The sequence below is a fragment of the Melospiza melodia genome, chromosome 5 (assembly GCF_035770615.1).
Source record: "Melospiza melodia melodia isolate bMelMel2 chromosome 5, bMelMel2.pri, whole genome shotgun sequence".
In the NCBI taxonomy this organism is placed as follows: Eukaryota; Metazoa; Chordata; class Aves; order Passeriformes; family Passerellidae; genus Melospiza; species Melospiza melodia.
The window spans coordinates 8,302,498-8,324,086 of record NC_086198.1 but is presented as its reverse complement, the minus strand read 5'-3'; the positions used below and the strand labels follow the sequence as shown (position 1 = coordinate 8,324,086).

General features: G+C 35.9%; 1 protein-coding gene across 1 annotated transcript in view; it reads left to right on the top strand.

Moving 5' to 3' along the window:
* Positions 1–21,589, top strand: part of GALNTL6 (polypeptide N-acetylgalactosaminyltransferase like 6) — a 430,140-nt gene that overhangs the window by 185,741 nt on the left and 222,810 nt on the right. Inside the window, exon 4 of the mRNA XM_063156201.1 lies at positions 6,293–6,459. Within this exon, the coding sequence (XP_063012271.1) occupies positions 6,293–6,459 (167 nt within the window). The remainder of the gene's footprint in view (positions 1–6,292; positions 6,460–21,589) is intronic.

The following is a 21,589-nucleotide window of genomic DNA, read 5'->3' as shown; positions in this document are numbered from 1 at the left end:
CCTCTGTTTGTAAAAATCTCATCCAGAAGTCTCTGAGGGACTAATTTAATGATGTAGGGATATTCTTTGATAGGAAATACCAGATATTAAGTTCTGAAATGTCGTGAAAAGACTAAACTGATTGAGGAGAGCAATATTTGAAAGCATAATTCAAAGTTCATAACTTTTGATTCATTAGAGTCCTGAAAAGGACATTGTATTTAACTAATCAGCCTATCCATCATTTGATGCCAGTTTTTGGTTGTTTGGGTCCTTTTTTTTTTTACACGAGTGTTGGCATTTATAAAATACTTTTTGGCAAAGTCCACATTGCTAGTGTTATTTAATAATTCTGTGTATTTGTGCAGTGGCAATGCATAATGCTCCTTTCACGTCCTCTTCTAAACTCACATTGCTCTGAATGGTAATGTCATAACTTAAGTAAGAAAATACAGTTGTGAGCTACTTAACTAGCAGGGTGAGGGTTGCTTATCATGGTTATTTTCTTGCTAAGTATCAACCAAGACATTTCTGGCTTAACACAGAAGTTATTCTGAGACTCAAGGCTTCAGTAAATAAGCTTGAAGAAATCTATTATTTATGCCAAGAAGTTTTCAGTTTTTCAGCCTTGGATACTGAACCTATTATTCAGCGTTGTTCCATGATTAAGTGCTAGCATGCTGCACTAAAATATGTTATGTTTAAATGCAATAAAAGAAACATCTTGAGGAAAGCTTCTGTTGTACATTACTAAGGCCTGTCTGTAGTATTTTGTTAAGATTATGCAGAAAAGACTTGTGCTGAGTAGATCCCTTTTCTACTTTCAATCGTCAGGTTCTTCACCCCCTTGAATAGCATTCCTGCCATGAGTCCCAGATATGTACTGCTGCTTCTTCATCCCCTTAGCCCCACCCAGCTTGTTGATCCGGGCATTTCGATACTGCCCTCTAGAAATAAATCACCTTGCTTTCAAAAGAGCTTAAAATAATAATATTTTAACCATAAAAATGGTGCCAGCTATTTATTTGTTTGGAAAAGTACAACCAAAAGGTGAGTAGTTGCTTGACTGAACTCTTTCTGAAGGGTTTTGCATTTCTAAGTGTCTAGGATGAGTGCATTGTGTAAAAATACAAAAATTTAAATTATGCACTTTCTTTAAATTAAAAAAATTTACCTAGAGACGACATGGGCATCCTCTTCCCAGTTTGCCTGTGTGACAGGACCAGCATGCAGTAGGATTATATTATAGAAGGAAATAATTTTGGTTTAATAGTTAACTTGCTGTATGGAATAATGCTGAGCTAGGTTTTTTCCTTGTTTTTTGTGGTCAAATGTGTCACTGTGGAGCTCAGCAATAAAATGGATTCCCAGTCTTCAATAAGGAAAGTATTGGTAAGGGATTCCATAAGATGATCAGTATTACAGGTACTAAGCTCTGAAGGCCACTGCCTTTTACAGCTCTTGAGAGAAGAGCTGGCAGGTTACTGCATCTGATGAGACTGTGTGGTGAAAGGGCAAGAGAGATAACATGCCCATACGTTGCTGGATTCCAGTCTTGGCTGTGAAATGGGCAAGCTGTTTAAATTCACCAGCCTAGTCTGGCAGTCTGTAGAGCTGGGAACAATCCCAAATTCACCCTCTGGAGAAGACGGGAGGCCTGGGTCTGTTCAGTTAGGATGAGCCACAGGGTGAGCCGGAGATGTTTACTGCTATGCTGCACTGGGTGCTGGTGGTGTAGCATGGCACATGCCCAGAGGTACAGGCATAGTTGTGAGCTGAGCTGACTGATCAGGATTTCTTGGAATAATTTGTGGAAGACAGCATCAAACCTTGAGCACTTAGGCCTCCAGGTCTGTAAATGATCACTTACCAGCCTCTAAAGAGGAGGCTGCACTATTCCTGTAGCTGAACAAGGTTAGCTGAGGAAGACACAGTGTGAGGTTTCTGAGCAATGTGAATGAGTGGTGCCTCAAACACCAAACATTAAAAATATTGCTGGACTGAGCTGTTTGGTTATCTGAAGAAACACAAGTATGGAAGTCAGGATACAAGTGAGAAAAAATGTAGTGAAAGCAGTGGAAGACTAGTCAAATAATGTGTTCTTAGCATCCTTAAGTATTTATCCTCTTATCAGTATGGGAATGATGAGCATACATATGTAGCCAGGGCTGATTACAGAAAACACTTTCGTGGAAATTATAGTGATCAAAGCCAAAGTGAAAAATCAGTTCCATATCCTAATTTCAGGTAGACTGATTTAGTTTTCTGCCCTCAATCCCAAAATTATAAAATATCATGACAAGTTTTCCTTTTGAAACTTTGTGTGTTTATACTAATATATAGCTCATTCAAACAAGCTGTTTTATAATATATATGTAGATTGAATTAACAGACTCAAACTGTCTTCATCATCATTTGCTATTTAAATCAGTCTTGTTAGTGCAGAGTCCTCATATCTTATTTTAAAAGTTAATCCAGTTTAAAGTGTCACTAAGGCAAAAAACTAGTCTTGATAGAAACAAGCTAAAAATAGCAAATAATAAGTTCCTATTAAAATTATTTTGAAAGACCTAGTCTTTGTATCCATTTTTCAATTCTCCTCTGATTTTTTTTCTTTTTTAATTCCTTAATCAAAATATGATGTGATACTAAAGCTGTACAGTAATATATTTGCCTTTATCAGTTGAGCCATGATTTCATAATTAAGAGGAGAGCTTAATGAGGTTGATTGACATCAGGTATATTGCAATCTTTTCTACACTGAGTTATGTCTTGGAGCAAACCCTTACTTCACTGAAGCTGGCTGAACTGCCTATCTGTCCATCTTAAATCTACTAACCTTTATTGAGTATTGATTTTAGGATTTATTTCCAGGCCTTTATAGATTTTCTAGTATTTCAAGCCTCAGTGAAAGTCACTGTGCTCTTTGGACACTTTATTCTGCCATTCAAACTACCTGAATGATACTTACTGTCCACATAAAGTCTGCATTCACCTGGTGTGCAAGTAATTTGCAATGTCTTTATGTGGAAGAGGACAATTGGAGTTCATGTGTGCCATAAGTACTATAATTTGCTAAACTGATACAAGTTTGACTGAGTTTTCCACCAAAATTTTTAGGCTCTGGAAAGAATATTATTTTACTCAGTAGTATTTTAAATATTTCTGTAGGTAGTCAGTTCAGTTTCATTTTACCATAATTTAGACAGTTTTACCTAATGTGTATGAGGTTATGATAGTCTTTTATACATAGCATTTTTCCTTTCTACAGCAAACCTTGCTTTATTTTTTATTTTAGTGAATTTTGGTAAGATTGCATTCTTCAGGAAATATGTAAGAATCTTGAATTGCAATGTCTCATTTCTTTGGAGACTCAAGAATTTCCCTTTTAAAACAAGAAGCAATGTCTGTAGCTTCTAAGTAGTCTTTTTTGTAGCCAGGGTGTTTGGCATCACTTCTAAAACTCAGGATATGAAGAGCACACTTGTGGACTTGGAACAAATGTTGCATGCATTATAAGCGTTTATCCTCATGAAAATACATAGATTTATTCTCATGGCACATCCAGTGTCTCGGCTGTGGGGGTCTAACTGCATCTCTGTGGCAGTTCCTGGGCCTTTTCTGAACATGACAGCTGTTCATCAGCTCTGTCCTGCAGCCCATCAGAGCACAGAGCTAGCTGCCCTCTGCTATGGACAGTGTTCAATAGAACTTCCAATAAAATGGATTTCATGTAAGGCTTTTTAAGACAGTGATAGTCTGTTGCTGTTCGAGTCTCATGACAAGAGAGCAAGGGGCTAAAAATGAGCACAATTCCACTTGATGAGGAGAGGCAAGTAAAGCACTGCTATGAAACCTAGCAGAAAATGATTAAGGTTTAATTTCTATGAATTTGAAATCTGGCCAGTTTTTTTGATAAAAGCACAAAAGGATGTTTTGGTGGTTTGTGGCTTTTGCTAGAAATCAATTCACATATACCTTTACAATGGCAATCAAAAGTAAATGTAAATGAGGATTAAAGGTCAAAGTTGAATGATGGAGAAATGTTAAGAAAGTGTTAGATGCTTTCCTCTTCTATGTGGCTCTGTTTTAGATCAGTCTGTTCAGCAGGAAGAATAGAATAGTTGTAGACTAAATGCATCAGTTTTGCTTCTCCTTCTCAACACTTTAACATAATGCTATTACTCTGACACTGTCAATGTGAATATCCAAATTTAATGACCTACCCCATCCTTACACGCTTAAGGTTACAATATTAACCATGCAAATTTCAGTACAACTGCTTTCAAAAGGTATCTTGTACTGGAGGGGTGACTTTTTAAAATACAAGTGGGATTCTGATGTGTTTGGGTGTTTTGGGTATTTTTTTTTTCTCTTACTCTTTCGAAGTCGTTAGTCTTACATATGTGAGGTTCTTTTGCTTGATTTGGTTTTTTTTTTTTTGGCTTGGCTTGGGGTTTTATGGAGGTGAAAACTTACTAGTTTGAAATCATATTTACTAGGGGTCAAAAATGCTGAAGGAAAAACTTTTGGTTTTAAAAACAGCGTGAGAGTTCCGTGTATGTCTGTTAGTTGCATTTGCTCTAGTCCAAGAAGCGTCACTGATGACAGACAGCCGGCAACAATAAGTGTTGGTTTTGGTAGGTGGCTTTCTTAATTTGCTATCTGAAACAACAATGTATTAGTTATGGACTTCATTTGTTCTACTTCTTCCTACAGATAAGAATAAAAAATTCTCCTAAATTCTTTTGGTGCAGTGGATTTTCTTTTTTTCACAAAACATTTAAATATACGTACTTAGACTTTTCTGTCACTAGATAATGAACACTGCTTTCTCCGGAACTTCACATTATTGCAAAGCATCTGTTCATTTTCCAGTGTGCATGTATGCTTTACCAGCAAGCCACTTACTAAAATGTTTCCACAGTGGTTATTTCAGAAAAGGGCTTGTCATTAAATTAATTTGCACTTTTTAGGAAGAAAAGTCTGAACTACAAATTTAAATCTTTTTTTTTTTTTTTTAGTGAAGTATCTAAAACCTAGTTTATTTATAGCTACATAACAGTTAACATTTTGCAAATACAACTACATTAGCTATGAGTTTTTAATATTTCTTTGTAACATTTCATCAGTATGGTAGCTGTATAGTGTATTGGTAAATACTGATTTCTAAATGACACTTATAAAGAGGAAATGCAAACTAAGCTGCAAATATATGTAAATTAAAACTATTCTGTAGCAGTTTTTGATATGCATAGTTACACTTCCTAACAAGGAGCAAAGATATCTATACTTTTTTTTTAACCGTAGAATTTGCAGGGCTAAACTTTTAATTTTGTTTGTTTATTGCAAAGCTGACAGGTTTCTGCCCTAGGGATACCTTTATCAGGATGTGACTTTCTTTTGAGGAATGAGAAATCGTTCACTTACTTTGTCCCCAGAGGTGAAAATGCCAGGCTTTGTTAACAACAGAGGAATGTGTTCCTTTTTTCTTTTTTTTCAACAAAACATGAAAGATGCAATCCTATCAGATGCAGTAATCTAAACATTTGTCATAAAATATTTTTGGATATTAGGAGACAGTGATTTACATGGGCATTATTTACTTTTGAGTGTTACCTTTTTTTCTTTCTGAAATGTGTAAACAACTCAATATTGAAAACAGTGAGGTTAAACATGGATATTCCATAGCTGCTGTGCAATTAAGATGCTGAGTGTATGGTGCATTCCTTTCAAGATGAAAGCTTGTTTACATTTCCTTGTTTATAAGTCCACACTTGCAGAATTGTGTGTTGCTTTATCTCTATACTTAATAGGAACAATCATTTTGGATCTGTAGATGCAAAGTTGGAGTTGTATGTGTGGATGTTGTTTTTTGTATTGTAAGCTCATATCACCCAGGATAACACTGAATTGTTTTCTAGAATTTATCTCTTTGTAGACCAATCACTTCAGAGTAGCTTCATATTATGTTCTGGAATTCTTTTTGATAAGAGGATTTGGGTTTTGGAAATTATATCATAGAAGATGTGTCATCTGTCATACTATAGGAAAAAGTTTTCAGTGAAAGAAAATAATTCCAGACAGATTTTTTTTCACTCATTCCACTTAAATTCTGTAATTGTTCCAATTTATTTAGTGTTATAAGCAATGTGTTTTAAACATTCCAGCTATTTTCACATTAAATTACTTCTCGATTGCATTGTCGGATTTTATGCCAGAAACCATGTTTGTTGGATGGCCCAAATGGACGACAAGATATGCCAACTCAGATTTTCAGTACGCTTACACAATTATTTCCCTGCCTCTGCAGCTGTAAGCACAAGGTGTACTTGGAGGCACTCCCCAACACGAGCATCATCATCCCGTTTCACAACGAGGGCTGGACGTCGCTGCTGCGCACCATCCACAGCATCATCAACCGCACCCCAGACAGCCTGATCGCAGAGATCATCCTGGTGGATGACTTCAGTGACAGAGGTAAGGCCCAGCTGGTGTTGTTCTAACGTGAAGTTTATACTGCAGTGTGGTCCAGAGAGAAGCTAAAGGGATGCAAAAACAGCCTTGAAGTACCCTTTGTTTGTTAGCAGGAATAAGCATTTATAAGACGCTTTTGTTCTACTTGGCATGAGTACTGAAATTCATGTCAAAGGGAGGAGAGACTGTCAACCGTTAACTCGGCTTTATTAATGTTGTATTTTGAATGTTATTACTGAAATATTGCAAATTTTAGTATTTCCTCATATTTTCCCTATACTTCTCTTTTACTCTGAAAATACATCCACTTTGACCGTTTTGGATGCAGCTCATTAGCTTTTGATCCTGGAATTTTATTGAGGTAGGCAGATTCACATCTAGTAGAAAATAGCCATACAGAAAAATGAGGCTCTTTTGAATGAAATGTGAAAAAATGCTTTGAAATAGTTGATCAAAATTTACATCATTTATACAGAGTAAAATTAAGAAAACATCAATCACTTAATGTCTTACGCTACCATTACTTCTTGAATGCAGCGGAAAAAATTACCACATCAAGTTCCTTAAATGAATTTTAATGGTTCTTTAGGTAAAATTCCTCCCTGATAAGGATATAGAACTGGGAAATAGTTTAGGTTTTATTTCTAGATTTCAGTTCATCCCTTAGAAGTTTAAGCATGAAGACCTTTGACTTTGGTGTTTTGCAGGCTAGGTTTTCTGTTTCTGTTGAAGCATCCATTGCTGGTATGTATGTTGGCTTTGTTCTGAGTAGGCTGATAGCAAAAGAGAGAATTGTAACCTTAGCTAATGTTTTACTTAAAGCCTTTGTCTCAGCTAGGAACTTAGAGAAGCAGATTTCTGACCTACTGTTTTAAGAAGCCCCCGGGTGAGTGAGAGAAATATTAGTAGAGCGCTGCAGTAGCAGAACCATTTTTGTAAGATTTTTTTTTTTAACTTGACATTTCAGGGTTTAGAAAGATAAATGCTACACACATCTATCTTGCCCTCTCATATCTGCTGGTTTACTTGCAATATGTCCTTTGATAAACTGCCTCTCGATCTGTAATGCAATTTAAGTAAAATTGTAAAGTGAGTACAGTCCTGACTATTCTCTGTTTATGAAATCTAGACCACAGATGAAAGTTTTGGAAATCAGACCCATAAAACAGCACACCTGGGCTGTTTCTGCAGGCTAACGATTTCCTAGCAGTTAACAGCTCAAAGGGAAGTCTGTAAGTTGGTTTTATGAAGTATCTGACAAGTAAAAAAGCTGGTTTCTTTTCCCCCACCCTTTTTTTAATTTTTTGCTGAAATAGCAGCTATTGAGGTTGTGCTTGCTCAATATGGTAATACTTTAGCATTTTTTAATGAAGAACATAATTGCTACTGTTGATGCATTTTAAAATATGCTAGTGTTTTGTAAGGCTTATCTACTTCCAGGTTATTAGAAGAAGAATTGATGCCAGTAAACAGGCTCTTGCTCTTTCTTGCATGCTCTAACTTAGTTTCTGCTGAAAGTAATATCATTGCTATAACACTATAAAAAATCTCCATAGTCGTCTTCATTTCCAGTTATACAAAGCTATCTGACTTTTCAGTGGAATAGCTTCCAGCTAGAAGAAGTGGTTCATATAGCGTAGGAATGTTTAACAAAAGTGTTTAATAGAAGTTTGAAAAACTGAAAGGAGTCTACAAAGCAGACTTACATGAAGTTGGACCTAAAATTGTGGTACCAGTAAAATTATGTACTTCTGTTTATAGGTGTTATTAAAGTATAGTTCAGAAATGTGAATGATTGCTATTTTTGAACATACTGGGTACTGTATGTTTTAAGAAGAGAGATAACACAAGAAAAATCTGCTGCAGTCTCTACTCTGAATTCAGTAACATTGAGGTCAGATGAATAATTTTAGTACACCTGAAGTTGGTTTAATTTTTGTATTTGTGATCCTTTAAATTTTACTTTAATGAGACTATATTGTGTTTTCTTGTGCTCTTTTTTCTTCTTCTATATGGTGGTCACACACAATAGAGTTGGATTATTTTATGTTAAGAAAATGCTGACTGATATCTAGCTCTGTCCCCTCCCAGTTCATAAACAACCTGTTTTTAGGAAGTGGCAGATTGTTTTACCCTTTAGTTACCTTTCTAAGAGTGATAGGAGTAAAGCAGCATAAAAGATATTGAAGCCAGATTAGGCAAAAAATGAAGTTTGTATGTTTAGATGCTGTCAGAACTCACAGAATCATTGCTAGCAAAGTTTACTGCTGTGTTGAGGCAGTAAGTGATTAATGATAAATTCATATCTCTTTTCCTTATTGTATAATTTCTTCATGAAGCTGCAGATGCCATATAGCTGAAAAATTGCTATTATTTTGTGAAATCAGTTATATGTTATTAAAGTGAGTAAAAATGTTATTAATGTATGCTATTCTTGTTCCATGACTTCATATTATAAGGGGAGAGTTTTGTGTTAGCAGTCTAAACATCATGTGTAAATAGTCAAAAGTGAAAATGAGGTATTTCAATGACAATGGTATTTTTAAAATAGTGATTAAATGGCAAACACTTTTCTCTAAAGTTTTCTATTAATCCTGCTGTTCCTTTTTACAAACGTCTGGGAAGTTATGAAAAGTCAGTTCCTATTAGAAGCAGTAAATGAGAAAAGAAGAAATATGAAAGCTGTGTAAAAGATTTTTTTTTTTTTAAGGCTCCAGCATTTTTCCTCCTTTTTAACTAATGCCAATATAAATACTGAAATGTACTGAATAAAACTTTTAATAACAAATGATGAAAATGTTTTACTGAACAGATAGATACCAGGAGTTTGCTGGTTCTTCCGCAGAATAACTTACATGCCTTGATTTTATTCATAGGCACTCCTTTGGCTTTTATGATCAGAACCTAAATCTTTAGATAGTTCATACATAATATTCCACATAAATTATGACATTTAGGTGTTATAAAAATAAAAGGACAGCTGCATATCTTTAAATATATATATAATATATATAATATAATGCAGATTAAAGGCTTGGTATTATGAGGGAGGTAAGGAAATGTTATGGAACACGAAAGTGCAATATTTGGTTATGTACAGATTTAATATAAAAAAACTACCTGAATATTAGAAGTTACCTATGACAGGAGGAAATGGGGATTCAAATATAGGTACAGAGTTGCAAGATCTCTTTATTCATGTAATTTATAAGAGAGTGTTTGTATTTAAAATGGTGAACCAACAGGTAGGAGGAAAATGTCTGGTTTAGTGGAACTCCATTTCAGCAAAAATAACAGCCTTGATTTATATTGTAAATGCAAATGGCAGAATGTTGGCGTACTGGTGAGATGAAAGGGGACTGAATCTGAAGTTTGTAGGTGCTCTAATAAATGTAAAAGAAATACATTGTCACTTAACAAGCACTATGAAAGGGAGGAAAATAATAGCCTTTTACTTAGCTTGCCTTAGAAAGCTATGGATACGGTAAGAGTACATTTTAATGATGTGCATAATTTTATATACTAAAGTGTGCAAAGTGTTTCTGATTTTGTGATGAATTTGGGGCTGCAGATCCAGTACCTGATTCACATAAGCCTTGTATTTCAAACTCAAAGTTAAAGACCTATCAGTTTCAGTGTAACCTACCACAGAAAATCAGCCTTTATATTTGAAGTAGCAGCACACCTCTGTGTCGTTATCTGCAGTGGCTTTGTGTGCAGCTCTAGTTTTGTGATTCTGGTTTCTGGGAAAATGAGCCTTAAAAGTTAAAAGTGGCTTTTTTTTCTGGGAAGATTTTGTAGTTTGTGAGAAGGTTGTTTGAAATGGAAGGTGGGGAGGATTGATGTTAAAGATTGGGTGTTTCTTGTTGACATAGTTTGCTCTGAAGTCAGTCTGTCGAGAGACAGATATCTGAAAAGGGGCAAGAAGCAGAATATGGGCAACAGTTTTAAAGGAAAGGGCAAAATGAACAAGAAAGCAAGTTTTCATTGGTTCAGTTATGGAACATCTTGCATTTACAGAGGAATACTAAAAATTTTGATTAATGTTTTCAAACTTTGGGGAAACATAGATTTGCATAATTCATTAGTTTAACAGTTCATGTAGGTTGCCAACATATGATAGATTTGTACATCAACTTTTATTTCTTTTTATGTTATAATTACTTTATTGTCATAGACTTCTAAGCTGTTGCTAACACAGTATATGCCCATGAATGTAAAGCTGACTTAGAAAGGATTTTGACTTTACCTTGTAGTTCTTGAATCAGTACAGGACCTATTATAAGAAAAAATAAACAATGCCACAGCCAACAATAAATTTTTTAGCAGTAACAGTTATTTGGCAGTATTTTAGTTTGGAAAAAAAAAAAAAAAACTCAGATCTGCCAAGGGAAAAAAAGGAATTTGAAAACTTAAAACTTAGTAGCCTACAGCTTCTTCCTCAACTAGTTCCTGTGAATGGCAATGAACTGTTTTTTTGGTTAGAAAATGACAAACTAGGAAATTTTCCTTCATGTTGATGAGCCAGTCCCTTCTCATATTGCTGTCTGTTATGTTCTCCTGTATCTATCCCTTTGCTTAGGTCTGTTTTCTGCATCATTCATTTGAGAGTATCATCTTGTCTCCTATCAGGTACCATATGGTTTGTGTCAGACCTCTGAATAGGCCAGTTCAATAACATGGAAATCAGTGTGCAAAAGCAACTTGTGTTTATTTTGTCACAGCTGTAGTTGGTCAGTGAACTTCAGTGCCAGTAATGTGGTTTTTTGCTGTGAACATGCAAGATGAGCTGATGTGTGACTGGGGTTTTTTAAACTGTAGTTCTGTAAACTGCATTGGTCATGTTATACAATAATGATAGAGTAAGGGAAGGGAGTTTGTGCTAAAAGCAAAGCAACTCTATCAGACTATCAGATTGCACCACTTACCACTGAAGGAACACATGCTATTGCATGAGGTGGAAATTCCCTGTTTTTTGTTTGTAGATAGTTTATAACACGTCATTGAAATTCAAATGTGTGGATGCTTGGCTTCAGATTATGGCTAGATGTAACTTTGTGACAAAAGGGAAGGGAAAGTTTTATATTGTATGAATGACTGTCTTGTCATAGGAGAGCTTTGCTGAAGACAGAAAGTGTCTGTGTGATGAAAGCTCCTGTCTCCAAAAATTGCAGTGTTAGGCATAGCTCGTGTAAGACATTGTTTGTGAGAAGGTAAGGGTGACTCTACATATAAATCTGTTAGGTTTGTAGGCAAATAGTTATACCTGAGGCACAAAGCCTTCCCAGCTGGGAAGCCTGTTGCTACAATCAATTATAAAAAGGTAAAGAGAGATGTTTTCTGCTTAGTGAAGAATTTGTAGTGGCTTTCTACTTGCTTAATGCAGCATCCTGGAAGCCAAGGTGATCCCAGCAACTTGAGCTGCCTGTTCATTTCACTGATAGCATAAGCAAAACCTTCCTGGAGCAGAGTTTAATACAGCAAGGTTTTCAAGTAATGTTGATCTTAATATTAACATACTGCTGCATCATGTATACTACATCAGAAAAAAAAAAAATCTTAGCTTATAAGCCTAAGTGAAGGTCAGCCTCATATTTTAAAGTGATTTAAAAAAAGGAAAAGGCCAAATAGAAAATGAAAAAATTCCATTTCAAGATGTCTGTATTGACTAGAGATCTAACTAAATGCAGGATTTACATTTTTATACTTGTGATACTGAGCTATAAAATGCCTCTTTCATTTCCTCTGCAATGCACTCAGTTAGTTGAATTTCATGGAACTTGGACTTGCTTCTGGTCAAAATACTATCACTGTAAAAAGTACAACTTAAAACCTGTACGTGCATAGGTTGCAGTAAACTGACATGAATCTGTAATACCAAGTTTTCTGTTCTTCACTCTACATCCTCAGTTTTGATAATTTAACATTATAAATTCTGTTGTGCATTTTTTCTTCTGAAATTACAGAGTACAAGATTTTACCTTCAGCTCCTTGATGTACCTTGCAGTAGCAGTTTCATTACTGAAGGCATTTTGACTTGACAGAATGGCTTTACCAGTGGTAAAAGAAAGAGTTGGCCTGAGGTTGGTGAGATTTCAGCTCAGAAGAATAATGCTCATTTTGAAGGCAACTGCAGCTCATCCCAAAATGCATTTTATTTGCTGGAGTAAAAGTATTGTCATGTTATGAGATAGTCACAGGTGGGAAGAATTTCAAATAACTGAAGTTTTACAGTTTATCTGGACAGAACTGAGAAGGTGTCTGCATTGAGATAAATTTAGGATTATCTCCCACATCCCAATGCTGCCTGCACTCAGGGAACTCAAATACAACTTGGCTGTAAAAAAGAAAACTCCAGTGATGAAAATATTAATATGAAAACAAATTCTTACTTTTCGCATAGTTGATCAAATCAGTTATAAAAGATAGATAATTTCACCTTTGAGTACGTGTGGAGTCAGAATACAAAGCTTTTGCTTCCACAAAATTGGTCAGTCTATCTTCAGTTGCCCACCCTATGAAATGCCTGCTGGGTGTGTATCATGCCTCCACACTGCATCCCTTTTGTTTGTGAGCATGTGAGGAATTCTTGAGATGGGAACTAATGAGCAGCCTGCGCTTAGCAAGATGGTGTTCTCTGGGTGTCAGAGTCCAAAAACTGTGATGCCAGGCTTGTTTCATGCGGGGTTCTTGAGATACCTGAAATAAATCTGGATTTAAAACACTAGTTACTCTGAATAATTTTGAAATACTAGAAACACATTTATTCATGTGGCAAATTTTTCTACTATGCATCTCAGCTTTGGTTTACATTTCCTTAGGGTTAAATTGAATTGTGGCTGAAATGACATTATTTTAATATTCCTCATGTGGAATACTCAAGTTTGATCTTGTAAACAGGAAGGAAAATTTCTAACTCTACATAAACATAGATATCTACATTGGCTTTTCTCTGAAACATGAGCTGTTTACTTTCCACTTGAAAAAGCATTATTACATTGCAGTAATAGACTAAACAACTTGACAAGAGACTTGAACAATTAGCTCACAATTATCTTCTTCAGCTTCAGTTAATGAACTATGGAAAAGATGCACGTTAGTTTCGGAAAAATTTGAGAATATGTTGTTCTTACATTTCCTTACATTTCTTCTTTTCTAAGTTTCTTCTTGACTTCTTATTTCTCTTTATAAGCTTTAAGAATTTTTTTTGTCTTATTTGCAATAGGCAATTCTTAACCAGTACTACAAATGTATTACTTCCACAACTTCACTGAGTAGTGTAATGGAGATGTTAACTAATTTTTGCATCTTCAAATTATATATCCCCTGAATAATCACTGTTAAAACCTGCAGAAAGGCAATGTAGGATGGAAGCTGAAGTCTGTTGCTTTGGACTTTTTTAAAAATTCTATCTGATCAAATTCAAACTGATAAGCTTTCTTTTCTTGGTGGTGCTTTGTTATTAGGAATCAGGAGAATAGGCCTGAGATCTTATAAAGTATTGTTTTTCATGAGCTAATCAACTAGATTTTTCTGTAGTATCAAGAGAAAGGATTCTTGCCAAATACTAGTAGTCTGTTATTTTGAAAATTCCCTTTAATTTAAAATTGAAATTTATTCATGATCCTTTTCATGCATGACTGTTGCTTCAATGTTATCTTTAAATAACTCATTATCTTCTCATTGTACACAGAAAGAGATTGCAACTTTCAGTTTTCAAAGTTCATTGAAGTTTAATAAAGTGTGACAAACTTTCGAATTACCATCCTAGTAGTCTTTCCAAAAATGGTAGTTTGTTACAGTCAAGGTTGCCTTAATTGCAACATTTAAGTTCATCTAAGTAGATTTCAAAAATATATTTCACCTTTCCTGAATGTAGACTTTCAAGTAAGCTTGTAATGATCAAGCAAAATAACATCCTTGAAGAACAGGCAATAGTATTATCCTTAGCTACTACATTTTATGGATCTTAAAGAAAATAATTCCAGAAAACCTTGTGCTTCATTTTCCTGTTTTATAAATGTATTTTGATTTATCATTTTTTCCTGTTTGCATATCATGAGTAAGCCTGAAACCTGCTAATATTCAAAATATATTATCAGTAACATAAGAGAGCTTGTTTTCCTGTTCATTCACTGGTACTGAGCTTCACATAAGGTAAGAGGGGAAAAAGAATGTGGATGGTATGAGGAAAACTATGAAATTATCAAAGCAGGGAATTAGGATTGTCACTCATGAGAAGGTTTTAAACCCAGAATTCTGGTATTAAAACATTGTGTTTTAGTAAAAGATCTGTAAAAGTCCTTGCAGTCAGATATGGGGTATAAATAGTTTCTAATAATTTCCCTGGGAGATTAGTGGGAGAATATTGATTTGATTGCTAACTAAATCAGTATTTAGTTGTGTTTTTTCCCCAAACTACATGCCTTTGTCTTTTCTAGACTGATTCTTACATGTAGGATTGCTACCAAGCATTTAGTTTACAAATCCTAACACATTCTAAGGAAAGAAGAACAATCCTGTAATGAGATTAGCAGATGAAAGTCTTTAAAGCTTTATAGATGAAAAAGAAAGGTTTGTCCTGCCCTATATTTTTTTGTAACCCTGACAAAATTAAAACACATTTAAAGAGTCCTATTCTGACCTTGCTTTGCTGATGGAGTCAAACAGTTAAGAATTTCCATTCAAGTTCTGGTATACTCTATTTCTATGAAAGTAAATGAATAAACAACAATAACAGAAAAGCTTACAGAATGCTTTCTTAGAGTATTGAGAGCTGAAATTCATTTATATTAATTTCATCTTGATGCTTTTCTTTTGAGATAACCCAGTACATAATTTGACAGTATTTGTTTCTGATGATTCTTTCCTGGATAATGGTAAGCAGTTCTCCCATCATTTTTATTTATTTAATTTATTTATTCTGAATAAATGGATGCCCTGTTGCCAGAAGCATCTATTTGTTTAGTATTGTATATGTTTATGCAGATTTTTATTTTGTGCAGTCAAAAATCAAAAGTGTACTTAATGCAATATCTTGTTCATTGCTCTGTGCATCTTCAGTGTCTCACAGGAAGCATTTGTGACATATGGAATTGTCTAGTTACAAATCTTCTTGTACAGAAATGCAATCATAATTTTGATTAACTTGAAAAAGAATGTTGTTGCTCTCAGAAATCGCTATCCAGACGTTCACTCAGCTTTGGGGGCTTTTCTGTGTGTGCTGATTTCCCAAATTGTGCTCATGCATCTTTCAGACAGATGGGCAATTTTATGAAGCTTATAAATGGCTGAAAGCTTTAATGGTTCTGTCATGTGCAGTTTGTTTTTTAAATGGTACTGATTTGTGAAAAAAGCACTAATAACTTGTATTGAGCAATTATAACGGATTTATTTTAATAGGACTGGGTCAAACTGTGTTTTCTAAACTAGAATAAGTTCCACGTGCAGTGGGAAATTTCAGTGAAGAAGAATGAAGCAAAAGCATGATTTGCTACATGTAAAGAGATTTTAGCATTCCCCTCTGCCTTCTCAAGTTACAGATATAAACTCAATTGACTCAGTTTTGGTGATTTTTTTCCCCCCCTTGTTTTCCAGTTGTATGTTTATGCATTATGAGAGCAGGTGCACACATGGCTTGGTTTTGGTGGCTTTGCAGGGCTGCTGCATAATTGAGACACCCAGCACACAGAGTCAAACAAATATGCTGATTTCATTTATGATCAGTGACTTAGCAACCTTTGTTCACCTGCTGCAGGAACCCTCATATCTGCCCTCCTCACAAATTCAAGAAAATATTTTTTAGGATAAATGGCAAAATGTTTGTTGTGAGCAGAATGCACTACACAACATGGAAAATCCTAACTATTTAGAATAGGTGACTGCTGGGGATTTTGCTGTTATATGGTATAGAAAACCCTTCTAATCACACTGGTAAAATGTACTACAAACCTGTGCATGGCATTCAGGGATGAAAGCCTTCCAGTCTGTGCTGACTTATGGCTTTGGAAGTTGAGTGTTACTATTGTTGGGGGGAAGGGGGGCTGGTTGGGGAGATTTTGGTTTTCTTTGTCTGAGTTTTTTAAAAAAAGTAATCTAATTTCTCCTACTGTTACATCAGGATATTTTCTACGGTATCTTCTATCTTTATTGTTTTCCTAGGGATCTGATAATTCTTTAATAGGTAGAAATCTCTCGACAAAATAGATTATTTCTGCCTGAGGTCTCTTCTTCCCCTTCATTTGAAGGGCAACATACTGAATTTAGAAAAGAGAATTGACATTCTTTGTAAAAAGTGCTGTTATGCACATCTGTCAAAATAGCAAATGCACTACTTTAGATTTAGCAGGATAAACATGAGTTGGCTGTCTTACTCCATTCCTGCCTCATTTAATCACAGAGGAGACACAGATTAATTGTTCTTTATTTGTGGTACACTATTTCTAGTCAACAAGGAAATCCACTCCTGTTTGTAAATATTCTAACTTCAAAAGTTTCTTTTTAAAAATGTTCTACAGTTCTAGTGGAAAGTGATGATGCTTTAAAATGAATTTCAGGTATAACTGATTCATTTAGGAGAATTTGAAAAAAAAATATTTAAGGGTCTTACTCCCATGGTTTTGCATAAAGCAAAGTTCCTGGTGTGATGAAAGAAAGACATACTATGTACAAGGAAAAGTAATATTTTTAAAATCAATATACTTTAACACTGCAAAGCAATACAGAACAGGTGTTATTCTTGTTCTTGAGTGGTTTACCTATTGCAGTTTTTAACTGTAGAAAGCATTGATAGGTTACGCTAATGAAGGGGAAAATGAAAATAATCCTTACTACATTTGAGTCTAAAACTATTGCAGTTCTTGAATGTGTTTGAAAACACTAGCTGAAGTGTTGGCTTCTTATCTGCAAACCTCATTCTTATGTTTCTGTATTGGCAGCTTGATATTAACAATAAGAAAACAAGCTTTGTGCTATGAATATTAAAAATACCTGAACATGGCATTGAAGTGTACAATGGGCCAAATTCAGATATGTGCATCCAGTCAGTGTGTTATTTACAGGAGCTTACATATCCTTTTTAAACATAGTCCATGGTTGTGGTTTTTTTCTTTGAAAGAAAGTTAAACATGTTCCTAGTCATTGATTGACAATCTGTGTGCCAGCTGTGAATGTAAGGGTGTGAAATGTAAAATAGATTGATGGTGCCAATTATGCTGGAGCCTTTTTTGTGTGTGTACACCTGAAGTAGAAGTGATTAAATTTTGAAAGAAATTGATGATTATTACTTCTGAACTGAATTGATTATTTCTGTAGAGTCTTGTAAGTGTTGCTAGTTCAGGTAATTTAACTGAATTTAGAGCTTCAGCAAGAACTGTGAGCTAATTCCTTTTCTTCTTTCTCACGTCCTATGTTCATTTTAGTTTTTTGAAGTGCTGTGTATTTGAACTTGGTTTCCTTCATGGAGTGGGCATGGAGTTAAGCTCTACCTAACAAATGTCGTATTTTTTAAATGCTCTGCCTTGATTAAGAATGAAATAATAGTTACAAAAATTCAATGAAAAGCAAATTTCCTTTACTTCAATAGGGTAGAGTTTGGGAAACCTTCAAAGAAATCTGAAATTCTGGAAAGTAAACGCAATTATTAAATGGTAAACTATTCTTGCATACTTGTTGTTCATGGTCATCTTCAATTTTTATATTGACAGTCGCTTGCATTTCAGTGTGCTGTAGTGGGCTTTGTTTGTCCTTGGGTACTTTTAGAGTTCATGTAGTAGGAGGGATGATCTTGTCCTAGTATAAATCAATTATGTTGGCAGAAAAAGATCTGTGATTAAGTTGCTTGTATCTCTTTTAGACTGTCCAATAAAGCTGGCATATACTGAATTTTAGCAACATGCTTCAGGTAAAAAAATAAAAAAAAGAAACCTCTCATGTGCCCAAGAACAGTTGCCCCCCAGGCAAGCCAACCTGTTCCCCACCTCCTCTTCACCCCAAAGTTCTGCATTCCATACCATGAAAAGATATTTTATTTCTGATGTTATTTTATTTCCGGATGGAGTAACCTTCTATTCCAACATATTGGCTGCTTCAAAGTAGTTTTCCTATAGTGTGAAAACTGTAACTTGTGTGGCACTCCTGCATTACTGAAGCAGCAGCATGAGCTGTGAGGCAAGTTGGGGTACAGTGATTTAACTGCACACTATTTGATATAAAATAATTTCCAGCTCTAAGGTGTCAATCTAACCTATCTTGCTATTCTATGTTGTATTGCATATGCCTGCCTAGGTTTTTGGTAATGCATCCTTGTAGTGTTTTTGTAAAGCTGCTTAAATGCATATGCATTCTTGTTAAAAGGTAAGTACAAAAAGATAGCAGAATCCTGTAAGCAGAGTTACATTCCTCCTTATACACAAGAGACTGCTATTGGAGCAAAACCAGAGTTTTTCAGTTTCTTGTTCTCACTCTCCTCCTTCAGGCTGTGTTTTTAACATCATGATTTTCTCGCTTCTTTTAGATTTTTGTCCAAAACACAGTGTCCCTGAAGCTTTAAACCCCTTCACAGCTATGGAATGTGATACCAAATCCCAGGGAACCTGAATGATTCCAGGTTTCCGTAGCTGAGAAAAAAGAATAGGGATGATGGTGAAGTTATTATTGAAAAAATGTCTGTTGATGGGATCTTCATCAGTGCAATCTGCAGGGAGCTGAGGGACAAGAATGAGAATCTTTTTTGCTGGAAACACAGAGGGGAATCAGAGGAGAAAAGGATGATTGACTGAAAAAATCAAGACCAGGAACATAATTCTGATACATTTATTTTAAACTTTGGGGTGCATTTGCTCCTCGAGTTTTATCTTGCTGTGTAGGGTTGTGCTTTAAGATGAATCAGCAGTATTTTATTTAATTTCTCACTATAGAATCAGGGAGCAGGAGACCTTTGGTATGAAGACAGACTTAGGGGAGTTCATCAGCCTGTAGAAGGGAAGGCTCCAGGGACACCTCACAGCAGCCTTCCAGTACCTGAAGGGGGCCTACAACAGACTTGAAGAGCGACTTTTTACCTGGGCAGGTAGTGATAGCAGAAAGGGGGAATGGCTTTTAACTGAAAGAGGGCAAGCTTAGATGTTCTTTTGGGAAGAAATTCCTTCTGTGAGGGTGATGAGGCACTGAAATATGTTCCCCAAAATGTGGTGAGTGCTCTGTTTCTGGAAGCGTTGAAGGCCGGGTTGGATGGGGCTTGGAGCTGCCTGGTCAAGCAGAAGGTGTCCCTGCCCATGGCAGGAGGGCTGGAACTGAATGATCTTTAAGGTCCCTTCCAGCCCACACCATTCTATTGTTAATCAATTATCAATTAGACATCCAAAATTAAGTTCACATCTGCTGTAAAGGTGAAAACCGCTTTTCTGAGTATATTTATGTACAAATACAAGGTTTAACTAGAGTTCTTCTTGTCTGCTTTAGATAGCTGGACAGAGATTTGGAATGATGTGGTTATCCTAATTTTCTAATTGGAATTTGTGGTTAATTTGTTTCTAATTTGGAATGATGTGGTTATCCTAGTTTTCTAGTTAGTGTGTGGTGTATACATGTTGTTGAGATGATATTTCTAACACATTGTTAGAAATACATACTGAGTGTAAATGGAATTTCTTAAGTGTTAGATAGAGATATAAACAATGTAGTAACTTTAGTATTCCAAATCAGAGACATACTTCAGAAAAATAAGTCCAGAATTTTGAGCAATGTTGGCTGCCTGACAGTAGCATGCTTAGTTATTTGACTGTTTTATTCAAGCCATTTTGTGAAAAGTATTATATAATATTTTTTGAGTCATTCTTGCCATAAAAAGATTCTTATTGAATCCAATTTTGTGGATTGTTGTCAGATATATGTGCTATTTATCTCTGTTGCTCTTAGAATTATTACACAAGGAAACCAGTAATATTAGTTTTTTTGCCAGAGGTGAGATGCCCTTGCAGATGATGGTGAGGCAGCTGTGCCCCTGGAGCCCATGGGGAGCAGAGATGTACCAAAAGGACATCCACCATAAATCAGGGGAATGCCAAAGGGCGCTGTAACACAGTGGGGAGCAGGGTCCTGTCAGGACCCATGGAGACACCCCACACAATCTGGGGCAGGTTTGCTCAACTCGTGACCCCATGAGAGACCCACACAGGTGCAGTCTGCTCCCAAAGAACTGCATCCCATGGAAGGGACCCATGCCAGAGCAGTTTCTGAAGAACCAAAGTCTATGAGAAGGACTCAGTTTGTGGAAGTTGGTAGAGGAGTGTCTCCCATGGGAGGGACACCACAGTGGAATAGGGGGGGGAAGTGTGAGAAGTCCTCCCTATGAGCAAGAAGGAGTGGCTGAGCCAAAGCTGATTGTGCAGCCTCCATTCCCTGTCGCCCTGTGCCATTTAGGGGGCAGAGGTAGAGAAAATCAGGATTGAAGTTGAATCTGTGAAGGGAGGAGTCGGGAGGAGGTGTTCTAAGATTTGGTTTTACTTTCTCAGTATCCTGCTGTAGTTTTCTTGGTAATAAATTAAACTGATTTCTTCAAATTGAGTGAATTTTCCTCATGACAGTAATTGGTGAGTGATTTCTCCTGGTGCTTACCTTGACCCATGAGCTTTTCATTATGTTTCCTCTGGCCTTTTCAGCTGAGGAGGGAAGTGACAGGAGAGGCTTTGATGGGCACCTGGTGTCCAGCCAGGATCAAGCCACTGTTGTTTAAATGGAACTGAGTTGCTTCAGGACCAGGGTCAGTATCTCTGGTGAGGAGTTGAACAGCTGCCTTGCCATGTGTCACAAAAGCCATTGTTGCCTGGCTGGCACCCAAAGTAGCCAAGCATGGTGAATGCAGAAGGAGATGGGGTAATGTGAATCATAATAATGACCTGGAAATCTGATTTTCCTTCTTTGTGTAAGACTTAGAAAATGCTGGGGCTAATTAAAATACTTAGATTAAGCCATGAGAAATCAAAGAGATGCAAAGCGGCTCGTTTCTGGGTCTCTGATGAAGCAGCTCTGGGATGATATAAAATGCTTTTCTTCACTGTTTTTCCATGTGGCTTTAGGGGACTAGTAGTTGTCAAGGAGAATTGAAGTGGAGTGATTGATGTGTTAAGATAAA